Here is a 20,445-nt window from a genome sequence, read left to right as displayed (position 1 = left end):
TCATCATATAATCCTTCAGATTATATCACAGCATGATGGACAATGAGCATATTGTTATGGTTTTGTTGCATTAATCCAAATCGGCAACATACGCAATATGCAGCAACACTTTAAGAGAATTAAAATGGTGAATATACTTTGATAATTCAATGTTATGAATTGAATTTATCATTATTATTGCATCTGGTTAAATCAAATAGTAATTTGAGTGTTGACGTGCCATTCATTCATTCATTCATTCATTTTTTGAACCGCTTATCCTCACAAAAGTCCTACCAGGCAGGGGACACCCTGAATTGGTGTCCACTCATTGACATCCTATTCATTCTGACTTGGAGGCGTGGATGAACAAAGGCTTATTTACCCCACCCAGTCCAAATGAATTGGTAGCTTATCAGTGCCAATTGAAGCCAATAAGGTACATTTCAGGATTGGTTAAAAATCATTATTTTGCACACAAATATCATACATTAGTTATATATAAAGCCAAAGGAGGACCAAAATGAGGGCAAATGATATTTCATTTATACTGTATGTTGACTTAAATACAATGTTGCCAGAGGGTGGTCCTATGTCGTTTTCCTCCACAATTCTACTGATTCACCACACACAACATCCCTCCAATTGCTTTAGTTCTGGTGAATCACTCCAGGTTTCCTTAATAGAAAATGCAAACATACTGCTCTAACATTGCATGACAAGGGCACCTTGGGTGTGCAGATGTTCACGCAGATGACAGATGGTGGTGGCATGGTGAAGGGAGCAACGGAAGGATGTGGGTGCCAGGCTGTTGCCACATGCACCCCCCTAGCTCTTAATTTCCCCCATTGTACTGAACAGTCCCCCCAAAACCAAGTCTCAAAACGAAAGGTTGTGTGATGTCTTTATCTGTATGATGTAAACATACTTTGACTCAGCAGCTGGTGGTCATGTACATCTTTTCATCTCATACAATAAATCCAATCAAGAAACAGGGAAGGCACTCTTATTCTATGTAGAGTATGAGCAAATATGTGTATGTCAATATTTTACATGTGTTTCTTACATCATGTATGCGTCAAATGACAAAATGAAAAACAATGTCTATACAATATGTATATTGTTACTTTAACATACATATGATTGAGAGTTATTCAACACAACCAAGCAATGTGGCCTAAAAATAAATAATCTATTAAATATAAGGTTGCTAAAGTTCCTTAAAAAAAAAAGTCAACGATAATTCATCAGGTTTAGCAGTTTGAAGAACAAACAGTCAGCATTTTTGTGCACACTGGGCATTGGAGTTCGAATGCCCAGGAAGCTGGATTGAGGAAGAGAATTGTTATGACCAGGTAAAGAAGATAATTACCCCCATTTATCTTCACTGGACCCCAGCATTGTTTTATGATGGTTCATATGAGGACAAGCCCACTTTGATGAATTTCCTCTTGAATTTTTAGGCACCAGTGGATCCATAGACACCGTCATTCCATGTGTTCTCATTCATCATCTAATCAGGGCCTCGTGCTAGGCTGTGGACTCCCAAGGAAGCTGGATTTGCCTTTAGGTCCATCATAAACATTCAATGGACCATAGGATGCAACCAGTTATACACAAAAAGTATTGGGGTTCTTTTCCATAAAAACAATACATTGGTATTTGGGTGTTTTGCACTGTTTCTTTTGTTTTTTTTTTAAAGAACAATAAATTGGGTGATTTGATTTATACACCATAGCCCAAACCTAAGCATATTTATGTTAATTTGTGTTAACAACTAAAGATTTGTGATGTTAGATAATTATGCTTAAATGGTACAGCTATTATGTGGTGCTCTTGGGAGCACTATTTGCAACAGATTGAAACAAAATAAAAGCTCTCTGTAGCCAAACTCCACCTCACAACGCAATGATGATTTTCCAAATTACAGGGAAGCACATCCATTAGTATTCTTTTCACCCAAAATCCATTGTCACTCACCTCAGCCTCCTTCACACATCTCTGCGCATCTTTGAATTGGGCCAAATCCAGGTTTAACATTAGCGAGTCTCACACTCGTTTTCAATCCTACGCAATGAAGTTGAGCGATTAGTCGTGACGTTCTTTTTTCTAGACCGCAAACAGAGCTTCAGTTATCACTTACAAAGTTTCTATTTTTAGAGGTTGGAAGACAATCTCGCATTGTCTGTGGATAATTATTGGGATGTATCTGTTGCCAAGGACAACATTCGTATGCAATATTGATTTCTGTGAGATGAGAAAACTGTAATTCATCACAAGTACTGTGTGGACAGCAGGATTCTCTCAATTGTGATATTTTAGGGCTCAGTTCTCTTTTAGTTGGATTTTTCCTGACCCCTTTTTTACTGGGTGTCAAAAATCACATCGTCTAAGCCAAATTGTGAGTAAAACCTTGTCATCGATTCAGACCAAGAAGATAATAAAAAAATGTGACCAGATTTATTATCATTTCATCTTTGTGTCAGCAAAGTATAACGCTGGCTTGGCAAAATTCTTCATTGACTTGGCTCACCTCCTGAGTATGGAAGGATGAGCTCAATTCTTGTACAAAAATAATACTGGAAAAAGATGGAAAGAATGGAAAATGTATAATACAAAGCTTTAAGTCTTATATAAATGTTACTTAAGACTTTTGCTCTTGCATTTGTACATCCACAACAAAGCTTTTTAATCGACAATTTGAAAGTATACATATGATATATATATGAAATGTCGGTATATTTTCCCTCTACCCGAAGTCTACTGGGAATTACAAATGTAATGAGGACAAGCAGCATAGAAAATAGATGATAGACAGACGCTTGGATTAGTTAGTTAAGTATAACTTCCCAAACTGACTACACAATCCTACTCAAGCTCCCAAAAATACTTCTGTCATGTTGCCACTATCCTCTCCTAACAAACTCCTAACGAGCCTTTTACTTATTACTGACATTGATATGATCCCTTAAGACCCAAGCTTGGCACCAGACAGCTCCTAAGACAAATTAAGCCTATGTCATGCACACACCCACCTCCAGCTTCCTGCTCTACCAAGACCCTGGGAACCGTAAATCTTTAATGGACTTTTAGAAATTATTTTATTTTTTCTTTTTGCTCCCGGGACACATAAATGATGACATTTGCATCGCTATGAGCAGATCAAAGTTAGAGGATGGTGGCTTCTCCAGGAAGAAGAAAGTAGAGCAAATAAGGGGTAAAAGATCCTTTAATTTAATTTACGATTTTAAGGCCTAATTATATATACCATCTTAAATTTTGAACACTGGTGTGGGTCAAATGAAGGGGCATTTTAGACCAGGTTTTCATAATTTTGTGGACAAGGAGCCAGAATACATTTTAGAAAGACAGCAGGATGCATTTCTAATAAACATGAACACCTTCAACTCTGATGCTTAAAGGAGCAGACTTCTTTATATTCACTTTCATGGTGCAATTTGTCATCGATGTAAAGAAATGACAAGATACAAACCCTTCCAATTAATTGCATGCATGCAATCTAATAGCTGATTGATGTAGCTGTTAAATTTAAGGAATCCAAGAAAGATTTTATTTTTATGCCAAATTAACTTTATTGGCTGGGGAAACACTGTTCAAATATTTTGGGAAAAACGTCCAATCAGTTAATAGTCCATTATGGTCGTGCAGTATACATTGGATATGTATTTGATATTATTAAAAATATGTGCCATGTTGCATTTGTATGGTTTTTAATCTTGAAACATAGATAGTGGATGTTGCACAGCAAAGAGTCCAGTAGAGGGTAGTGAGGTTCTAAAGTGAGAATCAATGCATCCGTGACAATATTTGCAAAATATACAAATGCATTTACATTTTTGGGGATTTTGCAATTTGAAATGTTCGTATCTAGAGGCACTCGTAAGTAGAGGTATGACTATTTATCTGTGATGAGGTGTCTTCTGAAGCAGGCATTTTCAAAGCCACCTACGAGGGGTCCTTAATGAAGCCTGTGCAAAATGGCAGCGTCCGTGATATGTAGGAGGACGCTGGTGATATGTGACATATTCAAGAAGATTTCCACGCACAAAACTCCCCATTCTGCTGCAACTGCTGCAAGTTATTTGAACGGACTTCTACTGCAGACGGCATCGTATAACCCCAGACCATTGAATCGGAATCTCAAAGATCCTTACATCCCAGACAAGAACAGCGATGAGACTCCGGAATGGCAGAAGACAAGCAAATACGATAATAAGCTGTACGGTCGCTATGGATCGGCGTCTGGTATCAACCCTGCTTCGCTGTGGCCAAGTCACGCTGAATTGGACAAGATCATCGCGGAGGAAAATGAATGGCAGCCTCGGTTAGAGGTCATGTTGAACAATATTGCGGCCAGGGAAAAGGAAGAGGCGGAAAAACGTTTGGCAAAGTGAGTAATGTTAACATTTGCCATCTAACTCTTACTTGCATTAATTGTCATAGACATCAGAATGACTATTCCTGTGTGATCACGTTTCACTGCCATTGACGGCTATAGGCGTCCTATCCAATTTGGCTCGGGGGTGGGCGTGGTGGTGTGAGGTGGGCGTGGGGGGTCACCAGTTTGATCGCCGCTAACCTCTCCAGTCAGAATGAATAAATAATGAATATAAAATTGGCTACCATTGACGTTTCTATATGTCAAATCTATTTACGATTATTAGGTACCAGACCTCCGTCAAAATAGATTGGACGTTATATTACTGTCGCCAAAACATTAGTTTGCACTGCCTGTTCATTGGACGTTCATTGCCGTCAATGGCACACAATGACCTTAAATGTTTCCATGTAGTAGGCCTATTTTTTTTGAATATTTTTGCAAGCCACAATTTGAACATTAACATTGTGCTTGGATTTTGGAGGAAAAATAGTAAATTGGAGTTGTAAATGGTTCTGCCATAGATTATACAAAATTGAAATAACTATATCCTATTCTGAGCATTGACTATCAAATGATGAGCTCATAAACATCTGTGTTAATGATTGTTTTATTGCCATTGCAGAGAGAAACTCATTGCGGCCAACATGGAAAAAATGCCCAAAATGATTGCAGACTGGCGAAAAGAGAAGCGTGAAGCTAAACAGAAGGTAAAAGAGGAAAAGGCACGCCGTGACAAGTTATTGGCTGAGGCAAGAGAGCGGTTTGGCTATGCATTGGACCCCCGCAGTCCCAAATTCTTGGAAATGGTTGCCGAAATTGAAAAAGAAGAGAAGAAAAAGAGAAAACTAATGAAACGTAGACTTAGAGAAGAACAAGCAGGCGTTCCATTTACTCCACCTGTTTCTTCCAACCTGGACTCAAAAAAGACTTAATCAACTAGACTAATACATGTTAATTTTTGTATGTTTAATGATCCCACTTAATTAGTTATTTTGTCCCAGAAGCTCAGAATTTAATCGCATCTTTGTTTAGTTGCCATTATTTTTGACATTTCTGTGCAGACAACAACTTTTATTAAAGCAATATGGATACATTTGCAAAGATGGAGTATTCAATACAAAAAAAGGGCTCATTTATACATCCAAACAAGCTTTATTTCAACTTTTGAAGAATGAAGATAGTCTCTTTATAGGTTAGTTTCTGCCTCATCAGCAGATGCAGCCTTCAATTTGGCCAGAGCTGCATGGATCCTGAACTGTGTGCGGGATTCCATGGAGTATTCTTTGTAGTTGTGCCTGGAATACAAATGAAAGATTTAGGTGTAAATAATAATAATAATAATGGTTGACAACCGTTTATTTTAAGCAAGCAAGGGGCCTATACATTGTGAGTTGTAACGAATCGGAATCAACTACCTTTAAATACAGCTCAACTATTTAAAATCAAGATAATGTCTTCGATACTGCATAAGCAGTAACGCAAACGTCTGTACCCCAACAAAATTTAACATCCATGTGGAAAAGAAAGTAAACGCACCCAACTAAATTTTACAGGCAAAGACTGCCCTCAACTGTTCTCTATTGGAATTACATGGCAAAATGAACTCTAAACTTAAGTAGAATACTCTAAATGGAAAAAAGCAAGAAAACTATTTTTAGAATGTACATTTAAACCTCCAATTCTAAATCATAACCACAATATTGGAGGAGTAGTGGCCACCCTCTACGAGCGGAACAATTAATACTATAAAAGGAAGGTTTTGAACTTACTTGGCCTTGTAAAGTAGTTTAATAGCCTCGTCCTTTCGTCCTTGTTCAATGTAGAGAAGACTAAGCTCCACCATGGAGTTAGGAATGAGGTAGTGGTCAAACTTTAGTTTCTTCTCACTGAACAGATAAAAAATAAATTAAAGCTAACCGAGACTTAAAAGTCTCAATGCCCCACCTATTATTTAAAATAGGGGAAGGCTCCCCTTACAAGTCAAAGTAGATTGGATATCTCACACTATGAAAAATAAATCCTTTAAAACTAACTCACCAAGAACACACTTTATGAAAGCATTCCTCAGCTCCCTGAAGGAGGCCTTGGTTTTTCAAACACATTCCCTTAAGCAGGTGGATTACACAGCGGTCATCAAGTGAATACTCATTCTCTGTGATGGGGCAAGAAGACAAAAGGTATATGTATATATCATATTCTGTGTCTCATGCTACATTTAGGTTGAAGGGGAATATGAAAACCTGGAGACTCCAACAGTGTGCGCTCAGCATCCACTAGAGTCTGCATCATGCCTTCAGTCAGCCCTGGTTGTTTTTTGATCATACTATAACCGTTCCACATGTACATCATCTCCTGGAAGCAAAGGTAATTATAAATAGATTTGGGGTGGGTTATGTCCAGAAATGTATATTTTCAAAGTCCTACCAGCACTGGCACAACCAGCCTGAATGGGCAATGGCTTTGGTAGCGGCGAGCCTTTCGGATAGCAAATTTTTCAGTGGGGGGAGACTTTCCTGCTATCCTTTGCTTGAAGGTGGGAACTTGTCTAAACAAAAGAGGAAGCCCATGGGTCCAAGCACAACTCAAGGTAAGTATTCTGTAAATTTTAATTAGATTGTCATGAGTAGAAATGCATTTGAAAGTGATCACAGGTCCCCAAATTCAAATTGAGTGGACGTCTGGAACTGTCCATGGTAGCCAATGAAGTAAATGTGTTGCAAGTTCTGAGTGCTCCTATTTCAAAATCATTTCAAATACATTACTCAGTGGTGTGCCGGCTCCTTAATACATAAATAGTTGTTTTTATTTAAGAAAAAGACTTGGTCTTTTTTTTTTTTTTTTAATAATAAATTGTTTATTCATTTTTTATATTGCCCATCCTTGCTTGCAGGTAAATGGCGACACTTAGTGGTGTAGAGGTTCACTTGCGTGACTGCCATGCGGGTAAGTGTGGTGTGGTGTCATTTTCCCTTAAATCGATGCAACTATGTCTAGTCAAGGCTTTTCAATTACAACAAGGTAAGGTGTGTTGACTTCATAGTGTAGAGGTTTGTTCACCTGACTGCCATGCAGGCAGGTGTGGTTCGAATCCCAGTAGGGAAACATTTTTCCCTTAAATAGAAACAACTATGTGTAGTCAAGACTTTCCAATAATGACAAAATTAAGTGTGGCCACTGTGGTGTAGAGGTTTGTTCACCTGACTACCAATCAGGCAGTTGTGGTTCAAGTCCCGGTTGGGAAACATTTTTCCCTTAAATAGAAACAACTGTGTGTAGTCAAGACTTTCATATAATGACAAGCACCAGTGTGGCCACTTTGGTGTAGAGGTTTGTTCACCTGACTACCATGCAGGCCGTTGGGGTTCGAATCCCAGTTTGGGATAGTTTTTCCTTTAAATAGAAACAACCATGTGTAGTCAAGACATTCCAATAATGACACAATGAAGTGTGGCCACTTTGGTGTAGAGGTTTGTTCACTGGATTCCCACCTGGGAGACTGGGGTTCGAATCCCGCTGTCGTTTGACTGATCACTACACTATGTAGTTCAGAATATGGAATCATTTTTTTTCATTAAAATAAAGACTTAGTCATTTTTTTCAGCAAAACATTATATTCCGGTCAGCCTTCGGCTGACCGGAAGACAGTTGAAGGGGTGGGGACCCTAGTGGCGTTCTCCAGTCGGCCTTCGGCCGACTGTCGACGCCAAGTCAGTCGTCGGTTGCTGGTCACTAGTGAGCCTTCGACACCATGTGCGCCACTGGGACGTGAACCCTCGACTCCCACATGAAAGGCGGGTGACTAACCCACTACACCATGAGGCAGCCCGCCTATACAGGGTCATTGGATGATTTTATTTAAGGAAAGACTCTGTCTTTTTTAATGGGAAAATGGTTGATCCACCAGTCTGTCTTAAATCAGCACCACGAAGGGACCACACTTTACTTAGTCATTATTGGAAAGTCTTGACTACACAAGGTTGTTTTTATTTAAGGGAAAAATGTTTCCCAACTGGGAATTGAACCACAACTGCCCACATGGTGGTCAAGTGAACAAACCTCCACACCAAAGTGGCCACACTTGATTTGGTCATTATTGGAAAGTCTTGACTACACACAGTTGTTTCTATTTAAGGAAAAATGTTTCCCAACAGGGAATTGAACCCCAGCCTCCCAGGTGGGAGTCAGGTGAACAAACCTCTACACCAAAGTGGCCACACTTGATTTAGTCATTATTGGAAAGTCTTGACTACACACAGTTGTTTCTATTTAAGGGAAAAAACGTTTCCCAACCAGGAATTGAACCACAGCCTCCCAGGTGGGAGTCAGGTGAACAAACCTCAACACCAAAGTGGCCACAGTTAACTTTGTCATTATTGGAAAGTCTTGACTACACACAGTTGTTTCTATTTAAGGGAAAAATGTTTCCCAACCGGGAATTGAACCACAGCCTCCCAGGTGGGAGAGAGGTGAACAAACTTCTACACCAAAGTGGACACACTTAATCTTGTCATTATTGGAAAATCTTGACTACACACAATTGTTTCTTTTAGAGAGAAAAATGTAAGTTTTTATGTATGTATGTATGTATGCGTGTGTGTATACCATTTGTATATTCTTTCTTAGAGTTCCGTAGGGTGCCAGGACAACCCAAGTGCAAATCACTAACCTGAAGAGATCCACCTCATTCTCACCAAAGGGGCGCTTTTCTTCTTTTGGCAGCATGCTGAGATAAGCAGCTTTCATGTATATGTACATTGCCTATGAGGAAAAAAAATCATTCTTACAGATGCATCCAACTAGATGCAAGTAACAATCTTTCCTACACTGTACCTTGGACCAGCGACTTTCCTTGCTCAGCAGGTCTGCATAAAAATAGGCCATTTTCCAAGCTCTTTTATAGGTGAAGCACCACATCAGCTCCCAATAGCACATGTGGTGGAACTGCTTCCATGTTTGCTGGGCTTTGCAGCCGTCTTCAAATAAAGCAACTGCCTGGTGACAAAATCACCATACCAGGCAAAGACCATTTTGAGAACATGTTGATGCCGTTAAATGGAAAAACTCAAAGGATTTCTTGACCAAAGTGCACGTACCTCATCAATATTCCCTTTCATCTCCTCCACCCTGCCTGCAAAGAAGAGGAATATTGCTCCCTATGCAAAAACAAAAAAAGATGAATCATTGTTAAAGCTATACTACTCACTCATTAGTCACATCAGCAAACTAATCTACCTATCTGCAAGAAGGCACACCCTGTATCAGTTATTCTACCTTTCTTTCATGTGTTTAATGGTGATTTAGTAAATTTGTACACAATGTGTTAAGAAGTTTGTTCTCCGGGATGGTCAGGCATGTATGCAGTAGGTGGAGCAGACAGTTATTGTGATCTACAAATTCAAGATCATACTATTTAATTCCTAAATGCTCAGTAATCTCGTGATACAATGGGACGAATGTTTTATTTTAATGCCCCATACCACACTGAACCAATAAATGGCTTTTAGTTAGTAAAGCAGGGGTGTCATAATTTATCACACAACACAAATGTATTGTAGATACAAACAAAAGATGAAAAATGCAATCAAAAAATAATAATTATGAATAACTTTTTCCTGTACAAGGCATGCCTTTGACCAAATGTGACCTCCCGAATTAGCTTTGATTGACTTTTTTCTTTCACTATTAGTACACATCAGGAAAAATAGAAGAAATACTGTTTCTTCAATGCATAAATCATAATTATTTTTGCTGCGTTGTACATGATAAAGGTGTCGCATGTCCTTTTAACTCAAAAGCACAGCCACAGTACAAATTAAAAAAAATAGACACTACTTTATCCCTATTTTTTTCCATATGAATGCCTTTCCAATACAAAAGTGTTTTACATATTCTCCAATCATCAACGTGTTTAGGACACTACGATTTACTCACCCGGGGATAGCGAAGCCGGAATATTTTCAGTAATCGTTCAGCTTCTTCCACGTGTCCCTCACCTGTTCCTGTGAGAGGGGTAGAAGAATGATATACTTTACAATTCACACAGCAGGAGCTAGTGATTTGTCATATATGTGGATTGCTTGATGAAGAGGCATACCTAATATGAATGTTAGAAAAGTGTAGTAACAAAGCAGTAGAAGAGCACACAGCATGGAGCGCAGATTCACTGCTGTTGCACCATCATCCAACAGGGACAAACCGTAATCCTTGAACAGGTATGTATTTTAAAAATCAATATGCAATCTATAGTATATACATGAATTAGTATGGAAATAAAGACAACTGCGTCATACCTTATCTCCAGAGAAACCGGCAAACTCTAAAACTTTTAAAATTCGTGGTGGAAATAAAGAGAGTGTCTAAAAAAGAAATAAAAGTATAGAAAAACAATAAGAATTTAAGGCATGAAATGCATAATACACAAGATCAAGTTTAAGATGTTTATACCAGATTAAATGCTCCTATTCCAAAAGAAATCCCACCCTCAAGGTGAGTGTGGTTTGGTCCTTTAAAACAGTTTTGAGAATTTACATAGGAATGCAAGTCTCTGAAAGAAAAAGGTCACATTATAATTTTTTTTTTAAAGCAAAGCCTTGCAGAGCATCTTATTATTTTTTAAACAAAAAAACTTAAGGTTAAACAATATACTTTAAGAGAAGGTTAAACTTCTCTATATTCTCTTGCATGTAAGAAAATTGAAAGAAAGCTCATTTTTTAAATAATTAGCAATTAAAAACCTAATTTATTGCACAGATTCAATGTGTAGTCCTACTTTATGTACAGCATTTAAGGACTTACTTGTAAATGAGGTAACTGTTTCGTACTTTGATCCCCCCTTTGATAAAACTCACCATATTCTCATCCTGCAAATACATATTTTGTGCTGTCATTTGACTGTATTGTGGAATGAACAATTTTGAGCTGTGTCAATTAGGAAAAAGTCTAATACAGACATAATGTAGTGTATCACTTCACTGTACCTGTAGGAAGGTGAGAGCAGCTCTTTGAAGCTGACATTCTGCAAAACAAACTTCTGCATGGAGCTGCTCTGCACATGAAAAAAAACAATGTCATAATAAATTAAAAATATGTATTATGGTTATAATATATATGATAAAATATATAATGACAATAAAAGCATTCAATTCAATACCACTCCACCTTTAGAAATTTTAAGGTCAATTAAAACATGATGCACCCATAATATAAAATATCTGATATCCTTTATTAAGACTAGGCTTACCTTCAGTGAGTGGCTCCCCAGTTGATTTAGCTAAATTTGCAGTTTTACGGCGAAACCTGAAAGAATGTTACCAAAAACATCAAAAATTAAATATGAATATTAAAAAACACACTTCATTGCTAGGGAATTAGGACCCCGCTGAACAGTGAGGAGTGAAAAAACAGGAATAATTGATCCCCATGGTAAAAGAATCATGATTTTAAGCTTGGATAAACCCCAAATAAATGTGTCACATACTAGGTTTGACAATTACAAATCGAAAAGATGTGGAGGTCCACTGAAATAATATTCAACATTTGATAAGAAATGTTTCTATCACATTTAAACTGCATGTCAAGTAATTACGACAGCAGGCAGATTACAATCGTAACTATCTGAGTAGATCAAATAGCAGCAATGATACGCAGGGAGCAATAAATGCAACAGTGCAATTTTCTTTTACAGCCATTAAAAGGACTGGAATAAAATTGCTTTCACATCGTTGATGCAATTTAGCTGTATAATGAGTTTTTCAAGAAATAATTTGCTACAATTGGATCAAAACAAACCTCTGACAAAGATCCTGCGCATTCTTCATGGTAGCTCCAGCACTGCAAATGTCATCATGCTGGAACGTCATCATGGCTTGCATTTCCAGGACTGTTGCGTATAAAAGAGCGTGGTACATACTCTCACCCACTCTGCATAGGAAACAGAACAAAGGCAAATTATATATACTTAAAAACTGAATCATAGTAGAAATGTGTGTTTTTGTCATAGGCATAGGCTGACATGATGGTTTAGAGCCAAATTTATCACATTTTTGTTTTTCATCCACATTTCTAAAGGTCATAGGTCAGTTGTTTGCCAACTATTTTGATGTTTAGGCATTTGTGGCTGTCAAAGTATGTTTCTGGTATTTCTTGATAAAGAGACCAAACAGCAGGCTAAATGCCAAAGGGTTTCTCCTCTATTTGTGCTGTCAGCCCACCAAAACACAACTTTTTTTTTTCTACTGAATAACCGGACACTAGATTTTTGGGGGCAAAATAATCAAAATACCAGAATATTCAAAATATAAATATCTTAAATGAGTTAATGAGAAATGTCTCACTCTAGCCTGTGGGCACACTTGAATCTATTTAAAATGAATTGAGAGAAAAGCTAGTGTACTCTCTGGATTGGTAAACTACTGAAAATCTTATTTTTAACTTTTTAAATGTGAAGGAGTTGTCTATGAAATGTGTTTTACCACTGCTAGTATCTCACTGCTTAGTGTTTATTTAGCAGGGCTGCCATTCTTTGTCTGTTGAAACAGTCAGACCTCAGGCATCAGCTTTAGCAAACACTTAGTGGTCATATCCTGGAAAAACTTACTTTTAAATGAGCTACACAAGTCAGCTAACAGAGTGCCATGCTTCATTGTTCTGTATCAAATCTATGGACCGCCTTACATATACATTTACATTCTCAACAATCCATTTGGGTTTTACTTTGACTGCAGCTTCTCCAGACTTTCATTGAAGTGATTGTTTAGGAACAGATCCAGGGCCTCCATACACTCATCTAGGCTCTCGCCCAGGGTCATCTGGGATGAGTTGCTAAAATAGAGAAAAGGTACAACATAAGAATAGTTACTATTTTGATTGACATTACTACTTTTTCATCAATATTCATTTCTGCTGGCTATTCCTCTTTTTAACTGGCTGGAGTTGGTCTCATCTCACTCATCTCATATATATTTCCCACTATATTTTCTCTGTATGCCGTAATTTGATTTAATAGGGTTGGTGTTGGAATTATTCATTCATTTTCAGAACTGCTTATTCTCACAAAGATCAAGGAGGGTCGCAGGGCACAAGAAGATGGACAAACATTCACACTCAGATCCCCAGTGGCAATTTAGAGGGTTCAACCAGCATACACTACATGTTTTTGTGATCATATCGGCTCAGACCACAGATAGGCTGTATCTTATCCACCACTGATCTTTCCATTGTTAGTAAATATACTCAATTACCGTACAAACAAGTTTATGGAGTTTTACTTAATTCTTTATAGTTTGTTGCATTTTTAAATATTAAAGCGTGCAGAATCCACAGGGCCAGGTTTTGTCACTAAAATGTACATTTCATGACAAACATAAAACGCACCAAATCCTTGGGTTGTAAAGTATATTTTGAATGTGCCAATTTGTGGAAGATTAGCTGTCAACAAACGTGCGTGTAAGAGGAGACAAACAATAAGCAGGAACAGCCTGTTTTGACAGAGGGGCTATTTCTGAACACCTTTGATAATTTGCTTTTTTTTTTTGTAGTGAAGTAAAGGTGTAAATTCCAAATGATAAATTAAGTTTTACCGGATCTAAACATTGTTCTCTTTTCATTTGTACTTACTTCTTAGCAGCATTCTTGTCTTTCCCATTGGACATGATCTTTCTAAAAGGGTACACCTGCTGAGACTAGTGCACTTCTCACACTCCAGTCAACTAAAGCGCATTGGCAACTTTATCTGCGCTTTAGGACCAGGATCCAGAGTGAGTCCGATTGTATTCCGAGTGTTGGCTTTTAAAGCATTTCCTTTGTTTCCTCGTTTTGCGTGTACAGGAATTCTGCGAGTGTGAAAATGAAGTCAACTAAAGTGGCGCACTTAACTCCTCCTCCGCTTGCATCGACACGCGCACTTGGAGGAAGGCAAATCAGGTGGGAGGAGAAGACGCGGCTCCGTAAAACCACGTCATCTGTCCAGGAAAAAGTCTGGTCCAACCGGCTGGTAAGTTCCCACATGGTTAACTTTGGTTGATGAGCTGGGTCACGTCATCCATTCTTAGAAGAAAAAAAGCAATATGTAGTAGTTATCACTGTAATTTTTGTGAGAATTTAACTCATTCTCTGCCTTTGACTGTGATAGAAGTCCATTTTGACTGGGAAGGCTGAATCCTCAATAAATCATTGATTCCTTTTCTGAACCCATACCAAGGATCAATTTAAAGTATTCAACCACCATACCAACCATGTTTTGGGAAGCGAGAGAAAACCGGAGTATATCCGGAGAAACCCACGCAAGCCCTGGAAAAACAGGAAAGTCAGAACCTGGGAACGAGCCTGAGATTACACCATGTTTATATTCAATTGTGTATTTGTACCTCTTAAAGAACAGATTCTCCCACATTGGTCACCTGGTTTGAACTGTTTAAGTTGATGAAAGCATCTCAAGGACACACCAATGTAGATAAATACATGTTTATTGTCTTTCATTATGTTTAATAAAACACATCATTTTGTATTTTATCAAAGTAGCAATCTAAAATTAACATACGTTTGCAAGCACTATTCAATGTTCTCAGTCATTTTGTAATTTCTCAGTCATGTGTCAAAAATGTGTATTATTTGCAGTATTATTGATAAATTCCCTAATATTTCTTCTTTGTTTAAAATATTTACTTATGCCACCCATCCCATAATTCTGATAGAAGAGATAAGACATTTACATACAAATATAAGCAGTCTTTTTAACAGGCAGAATTCAATCCAATGATTAAAATGAACCTTCTAGAGTTGTTGATTTTTGTTGTCAGGCTGTCTTTGAATCTATCTTGCAGTAAAGGAACATAGAAACAACCATGGCACATATCTGCAGAGAATACACAAACATTGGGTAAAAACAACAGAAATGCAGGCAAAAACTATTGAGTTTGGCCCTTAGGAGTCATTATGCATCTTAAATATATATGCCTGTATACTTCATATGTGGTGTAAACTAGTCCAGAATACATAGTATTATACACTGACATTTAGGTTTGTTTAGTTTCACTATATTTCTAATGTAAAATTATGATACCCAGTTTACTACCCATTGCTAGCTGGAATAGGCTCCAGCATCCCCGCAAACCTTGTGAGAATATGTGTAATGGAAAATGAATGTAAGTCAGATGCACTTAAATGTAAAGCTTGATGAGGGAATGAAGAAGAAGGAACTTAATGAGAGTTCTTACCTCAAGTGCCGCAATTCCGAGAGCCACAGCAATAATGGCCACCGTGTTGTCATCAATCAATTGTGTGATCTTATTAAAGCAACCTGGGATTTCCTAAGAAGAGAACAAATAATAAAGAACCACTGAAGCTGACTGCAGTTGTTAGATTTTTTTTGTTTTTTTACACCACAATTAGAACTCATACCCTGAAATTGTCAATCACTGTTTGATTGCAGGGCCTTTTATCTGGGCAACATGGAGATGGGTACTGATTGTTGTTAGCCACATAATATGGAGAGTCTATGAAGTTGGAGGAGTTGTAGATGCCACAACATTTTAACTGAGGACACAAAAACATGATTAACGCATTTTGCTATACAAAGATTGACTTGAACAAAATGTGACAAACTTAATCAATGTTACACACTGTGGTCATTGTAGTATTCCATAGTCCAGTGATGTCTGAATTCCTCCCATAGTCCTTCTTGATGCTCCCGACTGCTGCGTCGCCAAACTTTTTAAATAAGTCTTTAGCCTTTTATACAAACATTGAGTTACTTGTGAAGATACAGTAAGCATCAATTTGAAAATGTACAAGTGTTGACTTACTAAAGGTCTGTAAACCAAGATAACCACAGCTCCTGCAACCTCTGCTATGAAAACCACCAGGATTATGATGAAGAACTAGGACAAAATATTAAAATCTCATTGATCATATTGGAATTGTAACTCTATGGAAAATGAATGACTTTACAAGCACTTTCTTTGCTCCACTAGATGGCAGAGTGATGTGCCTTCTAATCTTACTGGTGAGGAAATATTAATTCTAAAGTACTAAACGCTCTACTAAAACATAAAAGTGATGATGAACCTGAAAATAACAAATTTCCCCCAAAACGCTAGCTGGGATATCCAGTTTCTTTGGATCAATGCAACTTTGAAATATTATTAAGCAGATGCATAATATCATAAGTCCTGTAGCATCTTTTAAAAAAAAAAGAATACATTTTTTCCATTGGTAATGTCTCTAAATCAAGCCCCTACCAGTAGCAGCATGCACTTGCTTTCCTTGATGGCACCACAGCAGCCTAGAAAACCAATGATGACCAGTAGAGCTCCAACTGCAATCAGCAGGTAACCAACATTGAGAACCTGGGCAAGCTCCTTGGGGGCGTCTTCAATCATCCCGAGAAAACTCAAGATGGATCCACTGTCCACCTTCACCCAGATGCCAACGCCAAGGATGGCTGCTCCTGCCAACTGTGGGGCAATGAAGGGGTTTAGACTTGAAGCTGAAGTTAGGGCTGCTTTTTTTTTTTGCAGGAAAATACCATATAATTTATCTTCGAACTCTGGTTTCCTCCCACATCCCAAAAACATGCATGGTAGGCTGATTGAACACACTAATAAAATTGCCCCTAGGTATGAGTGTGTGCATGGTTGTCTATTTCCTTGTGTGAGCTGGGGTAGGCTCCAGCACCCCCTTCGATCCTAATGAGGGGTTCAGACAATTAATGAATGAATAGTTCATATCCTATAAGTTAATAATTTACCCACATGGACACATCAATCAAGTGACGCATCCAAGATATGGTTTGCAATAAGTACTCTACAGTCATTACAATACATTTGGTATTACTCATTAAATATGAACATCAACTTACAAATATAATTGCATTGAAAGTAAACATCATAAACTTGAGGAATCCGAAGCATCCCATTTTTCATCTGTTGTTATGTCCACCCTGTAAAAACAAAAGGAACAAAACATAAGGTGGGACAACCATCATAAACTACTACAACTATTTATCAGATGTGCTGATACTGTATGTGCTTTACATCAATAGATTTGATAATGCACCTTTACATTTGGCGGATTAAAAAGACTGCCCATACAAGCGAGAGTTGAACAAGGGAGTGGTTCAAGATACAAAATAAGCTTGTAGTTCTTTCCCCACCAACCTTTATGTACATAATAACCTTTGCTACTCAAACATAATGCTTTTCAATTCATTCACATGACATTCAACAAACACATATCATCTTACGCACATTAGTCCGCTGGCTTTGCTTGGTTTAAAATTAAACCAAAGAAGAACCATCACTGCTTTATTTTTTGAGAAAGGTGCTCTGGAGAAATTACAAATTTAACTAATGTAGTAGTTTTCAGCCTCGTGATGTGGATTTAAATGAGTTCATCACCATTAGGACATTCTTTCATTCACTGCTAACCGTCAGTTCAAGTGAATTGGACGTCTACTGCCATCAAAGGCAAGTATGACAATGAGTTAATGCCAAATGTTTTGTGAAATTGCATTAGAATACCTCTTCAAAACTCAGACTTCAGCAGGCAATAATAAAACAAGAATAGACTGCCCACTGTGGTATAGCAGTTTTAGGTTTTGGTTGAATTGCTTATGCTTTTAAGGCAAATACAAATAAACAAAATGTTCTTGAAATAATCTTTGGCCTTCATTATCCTGAAATCCCCGTTTGTCAATATCACAAAAGTTCCGGAAAATTGACCTTTCAAACGGCATCAAGTTTATAATGACCTCCCAGATGGTCTTTTGTGTGGTCTTAGACAACAGATAAAGCGTAATCCCTTCTGAACAAGAGCGAGGACAAACACTTTCTCTGTAAATGATCCTATTACAATTACTTCCTCTTCCCATTTTGTCCTTATTGTAATTATTCAACACACAAGAGAACTTAATAGGACTAAAACAGGAAGAGTGTGTTAGTTTAGGCCGCTATTCCAAATTTAGTTAATCATACATTTAGGGTCAGAGGCTAGTGGTCTAGATGTGCATCCAGTTGCCTTGACTCCCCCTTGTCCATTTCAATTTCTCTTCCTTGCCCTTTTAGCAGGATGAACTAGTAATCCAATGTAAATGAAAGCTGAACACACATGCAAATGAATAAATGGGATCACATTTCCTGCTCTGTAGCGCTCACACTAATCGCTCATTAAATTGCATCAATCCCTGTCAAATAAAGTCTCAAAGAGGAGGCTAGTGGGTATAATTGCTTGAGGTTATGGTTATTTTTTAAGGCAGGAAAGAGTATTATAAATGACATTGAAGTGAAGTGAATTCATGCTTACCACTGAGGAAAAAAAGGAAACCCAAGGGAGTCCTGAGATTGTGTCACCTGTTGGGAGTCTCTTCCTTGACTCTTGTGATGGAAATGGTGGGAGTTTCTAAGACAAAACTGTCTTCTGCAATAATGACTTCTTTCCAACAGCTATCCGGCGTCTGTAAGAACTTTAGATAGCTTTCAATAACTATTTCAAAGCAGCCAGTTTATTCGTAAGTAATACAGCAAGATTTTAGAAAGGGAGGGAAAGGTAGGTGTGACCAAAGCAGCTGAGTAACACATCACCATAGAGCTGGACTGGTGCTTATTACCTGTGGGAGGAGGCTGTCAGATCCCAGGGGGTGGGGGGAGACTTAGTTCTTTATTTTGAGGACAAGATTTTTATAATGTTAATGCAAATCTTCAACTCTCAGGCAAACATAATTTTAAGCAAATAATTAGGCCTGAAGTTTTTAAAATTCTGATTGGAAAAATATATATATTTGAGTGTTTGTTGTTGTGGGGCCATGTGATGGTGCAAGTGGTCCTTCCACCTCACTTTGGTGCGGGCTGTTCGGGTTCGATTCCTACTCGGTTATGGTGCAATCGTGAGTAGCTGTCCATTTCAGTGTTCCCTACAATTGGCTGGCAACCAATTCACCTGCTCCCTGTGGTTTGCTGGGAGAGGTTCCAGCACCCCCTGCAAAGATGAATATTGTTGTGGTTGTTTTAAAAAGGAAATGTAGCAAACAGTTATTTGAAAGAATAACAGTTTTTTTTATGATTATCACTTTCTATTTGATGACCAACTGTACAAATAAGGCAAGGGAAAAATATTTATGAAACATACAAGCATTTAGCTTTATTTCTTTTGTTCATTTAGAATTTAAAAGAAAAAACAATGTCCAATTCATTTAAAGTGGGAGGACTGACCATGGATGCTCAAGATTCAGTGCCATTGATAACACTAGACCTATAATTCATTGTAACGTTCTTGAGAAACATTTTTGATGGTCAAATTAACGAGTATTTTGCTAAGTATAGAATAACAAAGTTGGGAAGATGTTTTTCATGCATAAATTAAAAGAAAAGAAAGAAAACAAAAAGCATAAATTATTGATAAATTTTGAAAACTGGGTTTGCAAGCATCTATGAATTTTTGGCAAGATTAGGAAATTATAATTAAACATTGAGCTACATGTGAACCACACAATACAGTTCACAGTTCATAACTGTGATAAATGAACAGAAATGAGACATGGGAACCAACTTCTCTGAAAATGAGAGAAAAAGTAATTCATATGTTATCGTGACCTGCTCAAGCATTTTGCATAATTTGAAAATGGTGTGGGCAAAGTAAATATGGGCACACTGTCAAATTTCTCAATGTTTGTTAACACAAGTACAATATATTAGGTCCTGTCAAGTGTCATATCCAAAGAAAGGTTAGGTTTCAGTCACTGTATAACCAACTATGTGCCATGTCTTTTTGTGCAAACTTACCCACACCTGATCACAAACACTTGAGGAAGCATTTTACAAAACAGGCATGTTGCACAATAATAACCAAATGTTATTTGGATAAAAACGGGTTATATGTGAATGGAGGCCAAATATTGAATGACTCATCATGCGAGGACTGACAGGAAAGAAATGTGCATTTTCTTGGAAAATAACACATACGGTGCAAAACTACATGACACAATTGTACACAAAATAATTTTCCTGAGAAAGAGTAATACAATATTCACTTGTGAATAAATACATCATCTGCACCACTTTTCCTCATGGGTT

The 20,445-nt window shown here is 37.7% G+C and overlaps 3 protein-coding genes across 3 annotated transcripts; 1 reads left to right on the top strand and 2 right to left on the bottom strand.

Annotated features, from left to right (window-relative positions):
* The first annotated feature begins 3,918 nt into the window (after nt 1–3,918).
* gadd45gip1 (growth arrest and DNA-damage-inducible, gamma interacting protein 1) lies at nt 3,919–5,482 on the top strand. Its single transcript, XM_077735098.1, has 2 exons — nt 3,919–4,390; nt 5,004–5,482. The coding sequence occupies exons 1-2, from the start codon at nt 3,978–3,980 to the stop codon at nt 5,311–5,313; spliced, it is 723 nt and encodes a 240-aa protein (XP_077591224.1). The 5' UTR covers nt 3,919–3,977; the 3' UTR covers nt 5,314–5,482.
* Nucleotides 5,430–14,343, bottom strand: LOC144208980 (tetratricopeptide repeat protein 39A). Its single transcript, XM_077735099.1, has 18 exons — nt 13,997–14,343; nt 13,094–13,201; nt 12,170–12,301; nt 11,622–11,677; nt 11,359–11,426; nt 11,177–11,241; nt 10,826–10,925; nt 10,672–10,737; nt 10,476–10,584; nt 10,313–10,380; nt 9,475–9,534; nt 9,212–9,373; nt 9,048–9,139; nt 6,806–6,926; nt 6,622–6,733; nt 6,419–6,533; nt 6,151–6,267; nt 5,430–5,676 (listed from the first exon to the last, which is right to left on the bottom strand). Exons 1-18 carry the CDS (start codon nt 14,029–14,031, stop codon nt 5,568–5,570), a joined length of 1,695 nt encoding a protein of 564 aa, XP_077591225.1. The 5' UTR covers nt 14,032–14,343; the 3' UTR covers nt 5,430–5,567.
* A 557-nt stretch (nt 14,344–14,900) lies between these two features.
* Nucleotides 14,901–19,340, bottom strand: tspan34b (tetraspanin 34b). The gene is made up of 8 exons (XM_077734740.1): nt 18,680–19,340; nt 17,238–17,318; nt 16,618–16,833; nt 16,183–16,257; nt 16,001–16,108; nt 15,779–15,913; nt 15,595–15,687; nt 14,901–15,233 (listed from the first exon to the last, which is right to left on the bottom strand). The coding sequence occupies exons 2-8, from the start codon at nt 17,292–17,294 to the stop codon at nt 15,174–15,176; spliced, it is 744 nt and encodes a 247-aa protein (XP_077590866.1). The 5' UTR covers nt 17,295–17,318; nt 18,680–19,340; the 3' UTR covers nt 14,901–15,173.
* Between the last annotated feature and the right edge of the window lie 1,105 nt (nt 19,341–20,445).

Source organism: Stigmatopora nigra, chromosome 15, assembly GCF_051989575.1.
Source record: "Stigmatopora nigra isolate UIUO_SnigA chromosome 15, RoL_Snig_1.1, whole genome shotgun sequence".
Taxonomy (NCBI): domain Eukaryota; kingdom Metazoa; phylum Chordata; class Actinopteri; order Syngnathiformes; family Syngnathidae; genus Stigmatopora; species Stigmatopora nigra.
The sequence above is the reverse complement of the archived record's forward strand: the minus strand, read 5'-3'. Positions and strand labels throughout refer to the sequence as shown.

Coding starts and splice junctions, on each gene's coding strand:
- LOC144208980 (XM_077735099.1), bottom strand. CDS start 14,031: ATGTCCAATGGGAAAGACAAGAATGCTGCTAAGAA. Junction 11,427..11,621: donor TGGGGAGCCACTCACTGAAG/GTAAGCCTAGTC, acceptor TTTCATGTGCAG/AGCAGCTCCATGCAGAAGTT. Junction 11,242..11,358: donor CTGCTCTCACCTTCCTACAG/GTACAGTGAAGT, acceptor ATGTATTTGCAG/GATGAGAATATGGTGAGTTT.
- tspan34b (XM_077734740.1), bottom strand. CDS start 17,294: ATGGGATGCTTCGGATTCCTCAAGTTTATGATGTTTACTTTCAATGCA. Junction 16,258..16,617: donor GCAAGTGCATGCTGCTACTG/GTAGGGGCTTGA, acceptor ATTTTGTCCTAG/TTCTTCATCATAATCCTGGT. Junction 15,234..15,594: donor TCGGAATTGCGGCACTTGAG/GTAAGAACTCTC, acceptor TATTCTCTGCAG/ATATGTGCCATGGTTGTTTC.
- gadd45gip1 (XM_077735098.1), top strand. CDS start 3,978: ATGGCAGCGTCCGTGATATGTAGGAGGACGCTGGTGATATGTGACATA. Junction 4,391..5,003: donor GCGGAAAAACGTTTGGCAAA/GTGAGTAATGTT, acceptor TTGCCATTGCAG/AGAGAAACTCATTGCGGCCA.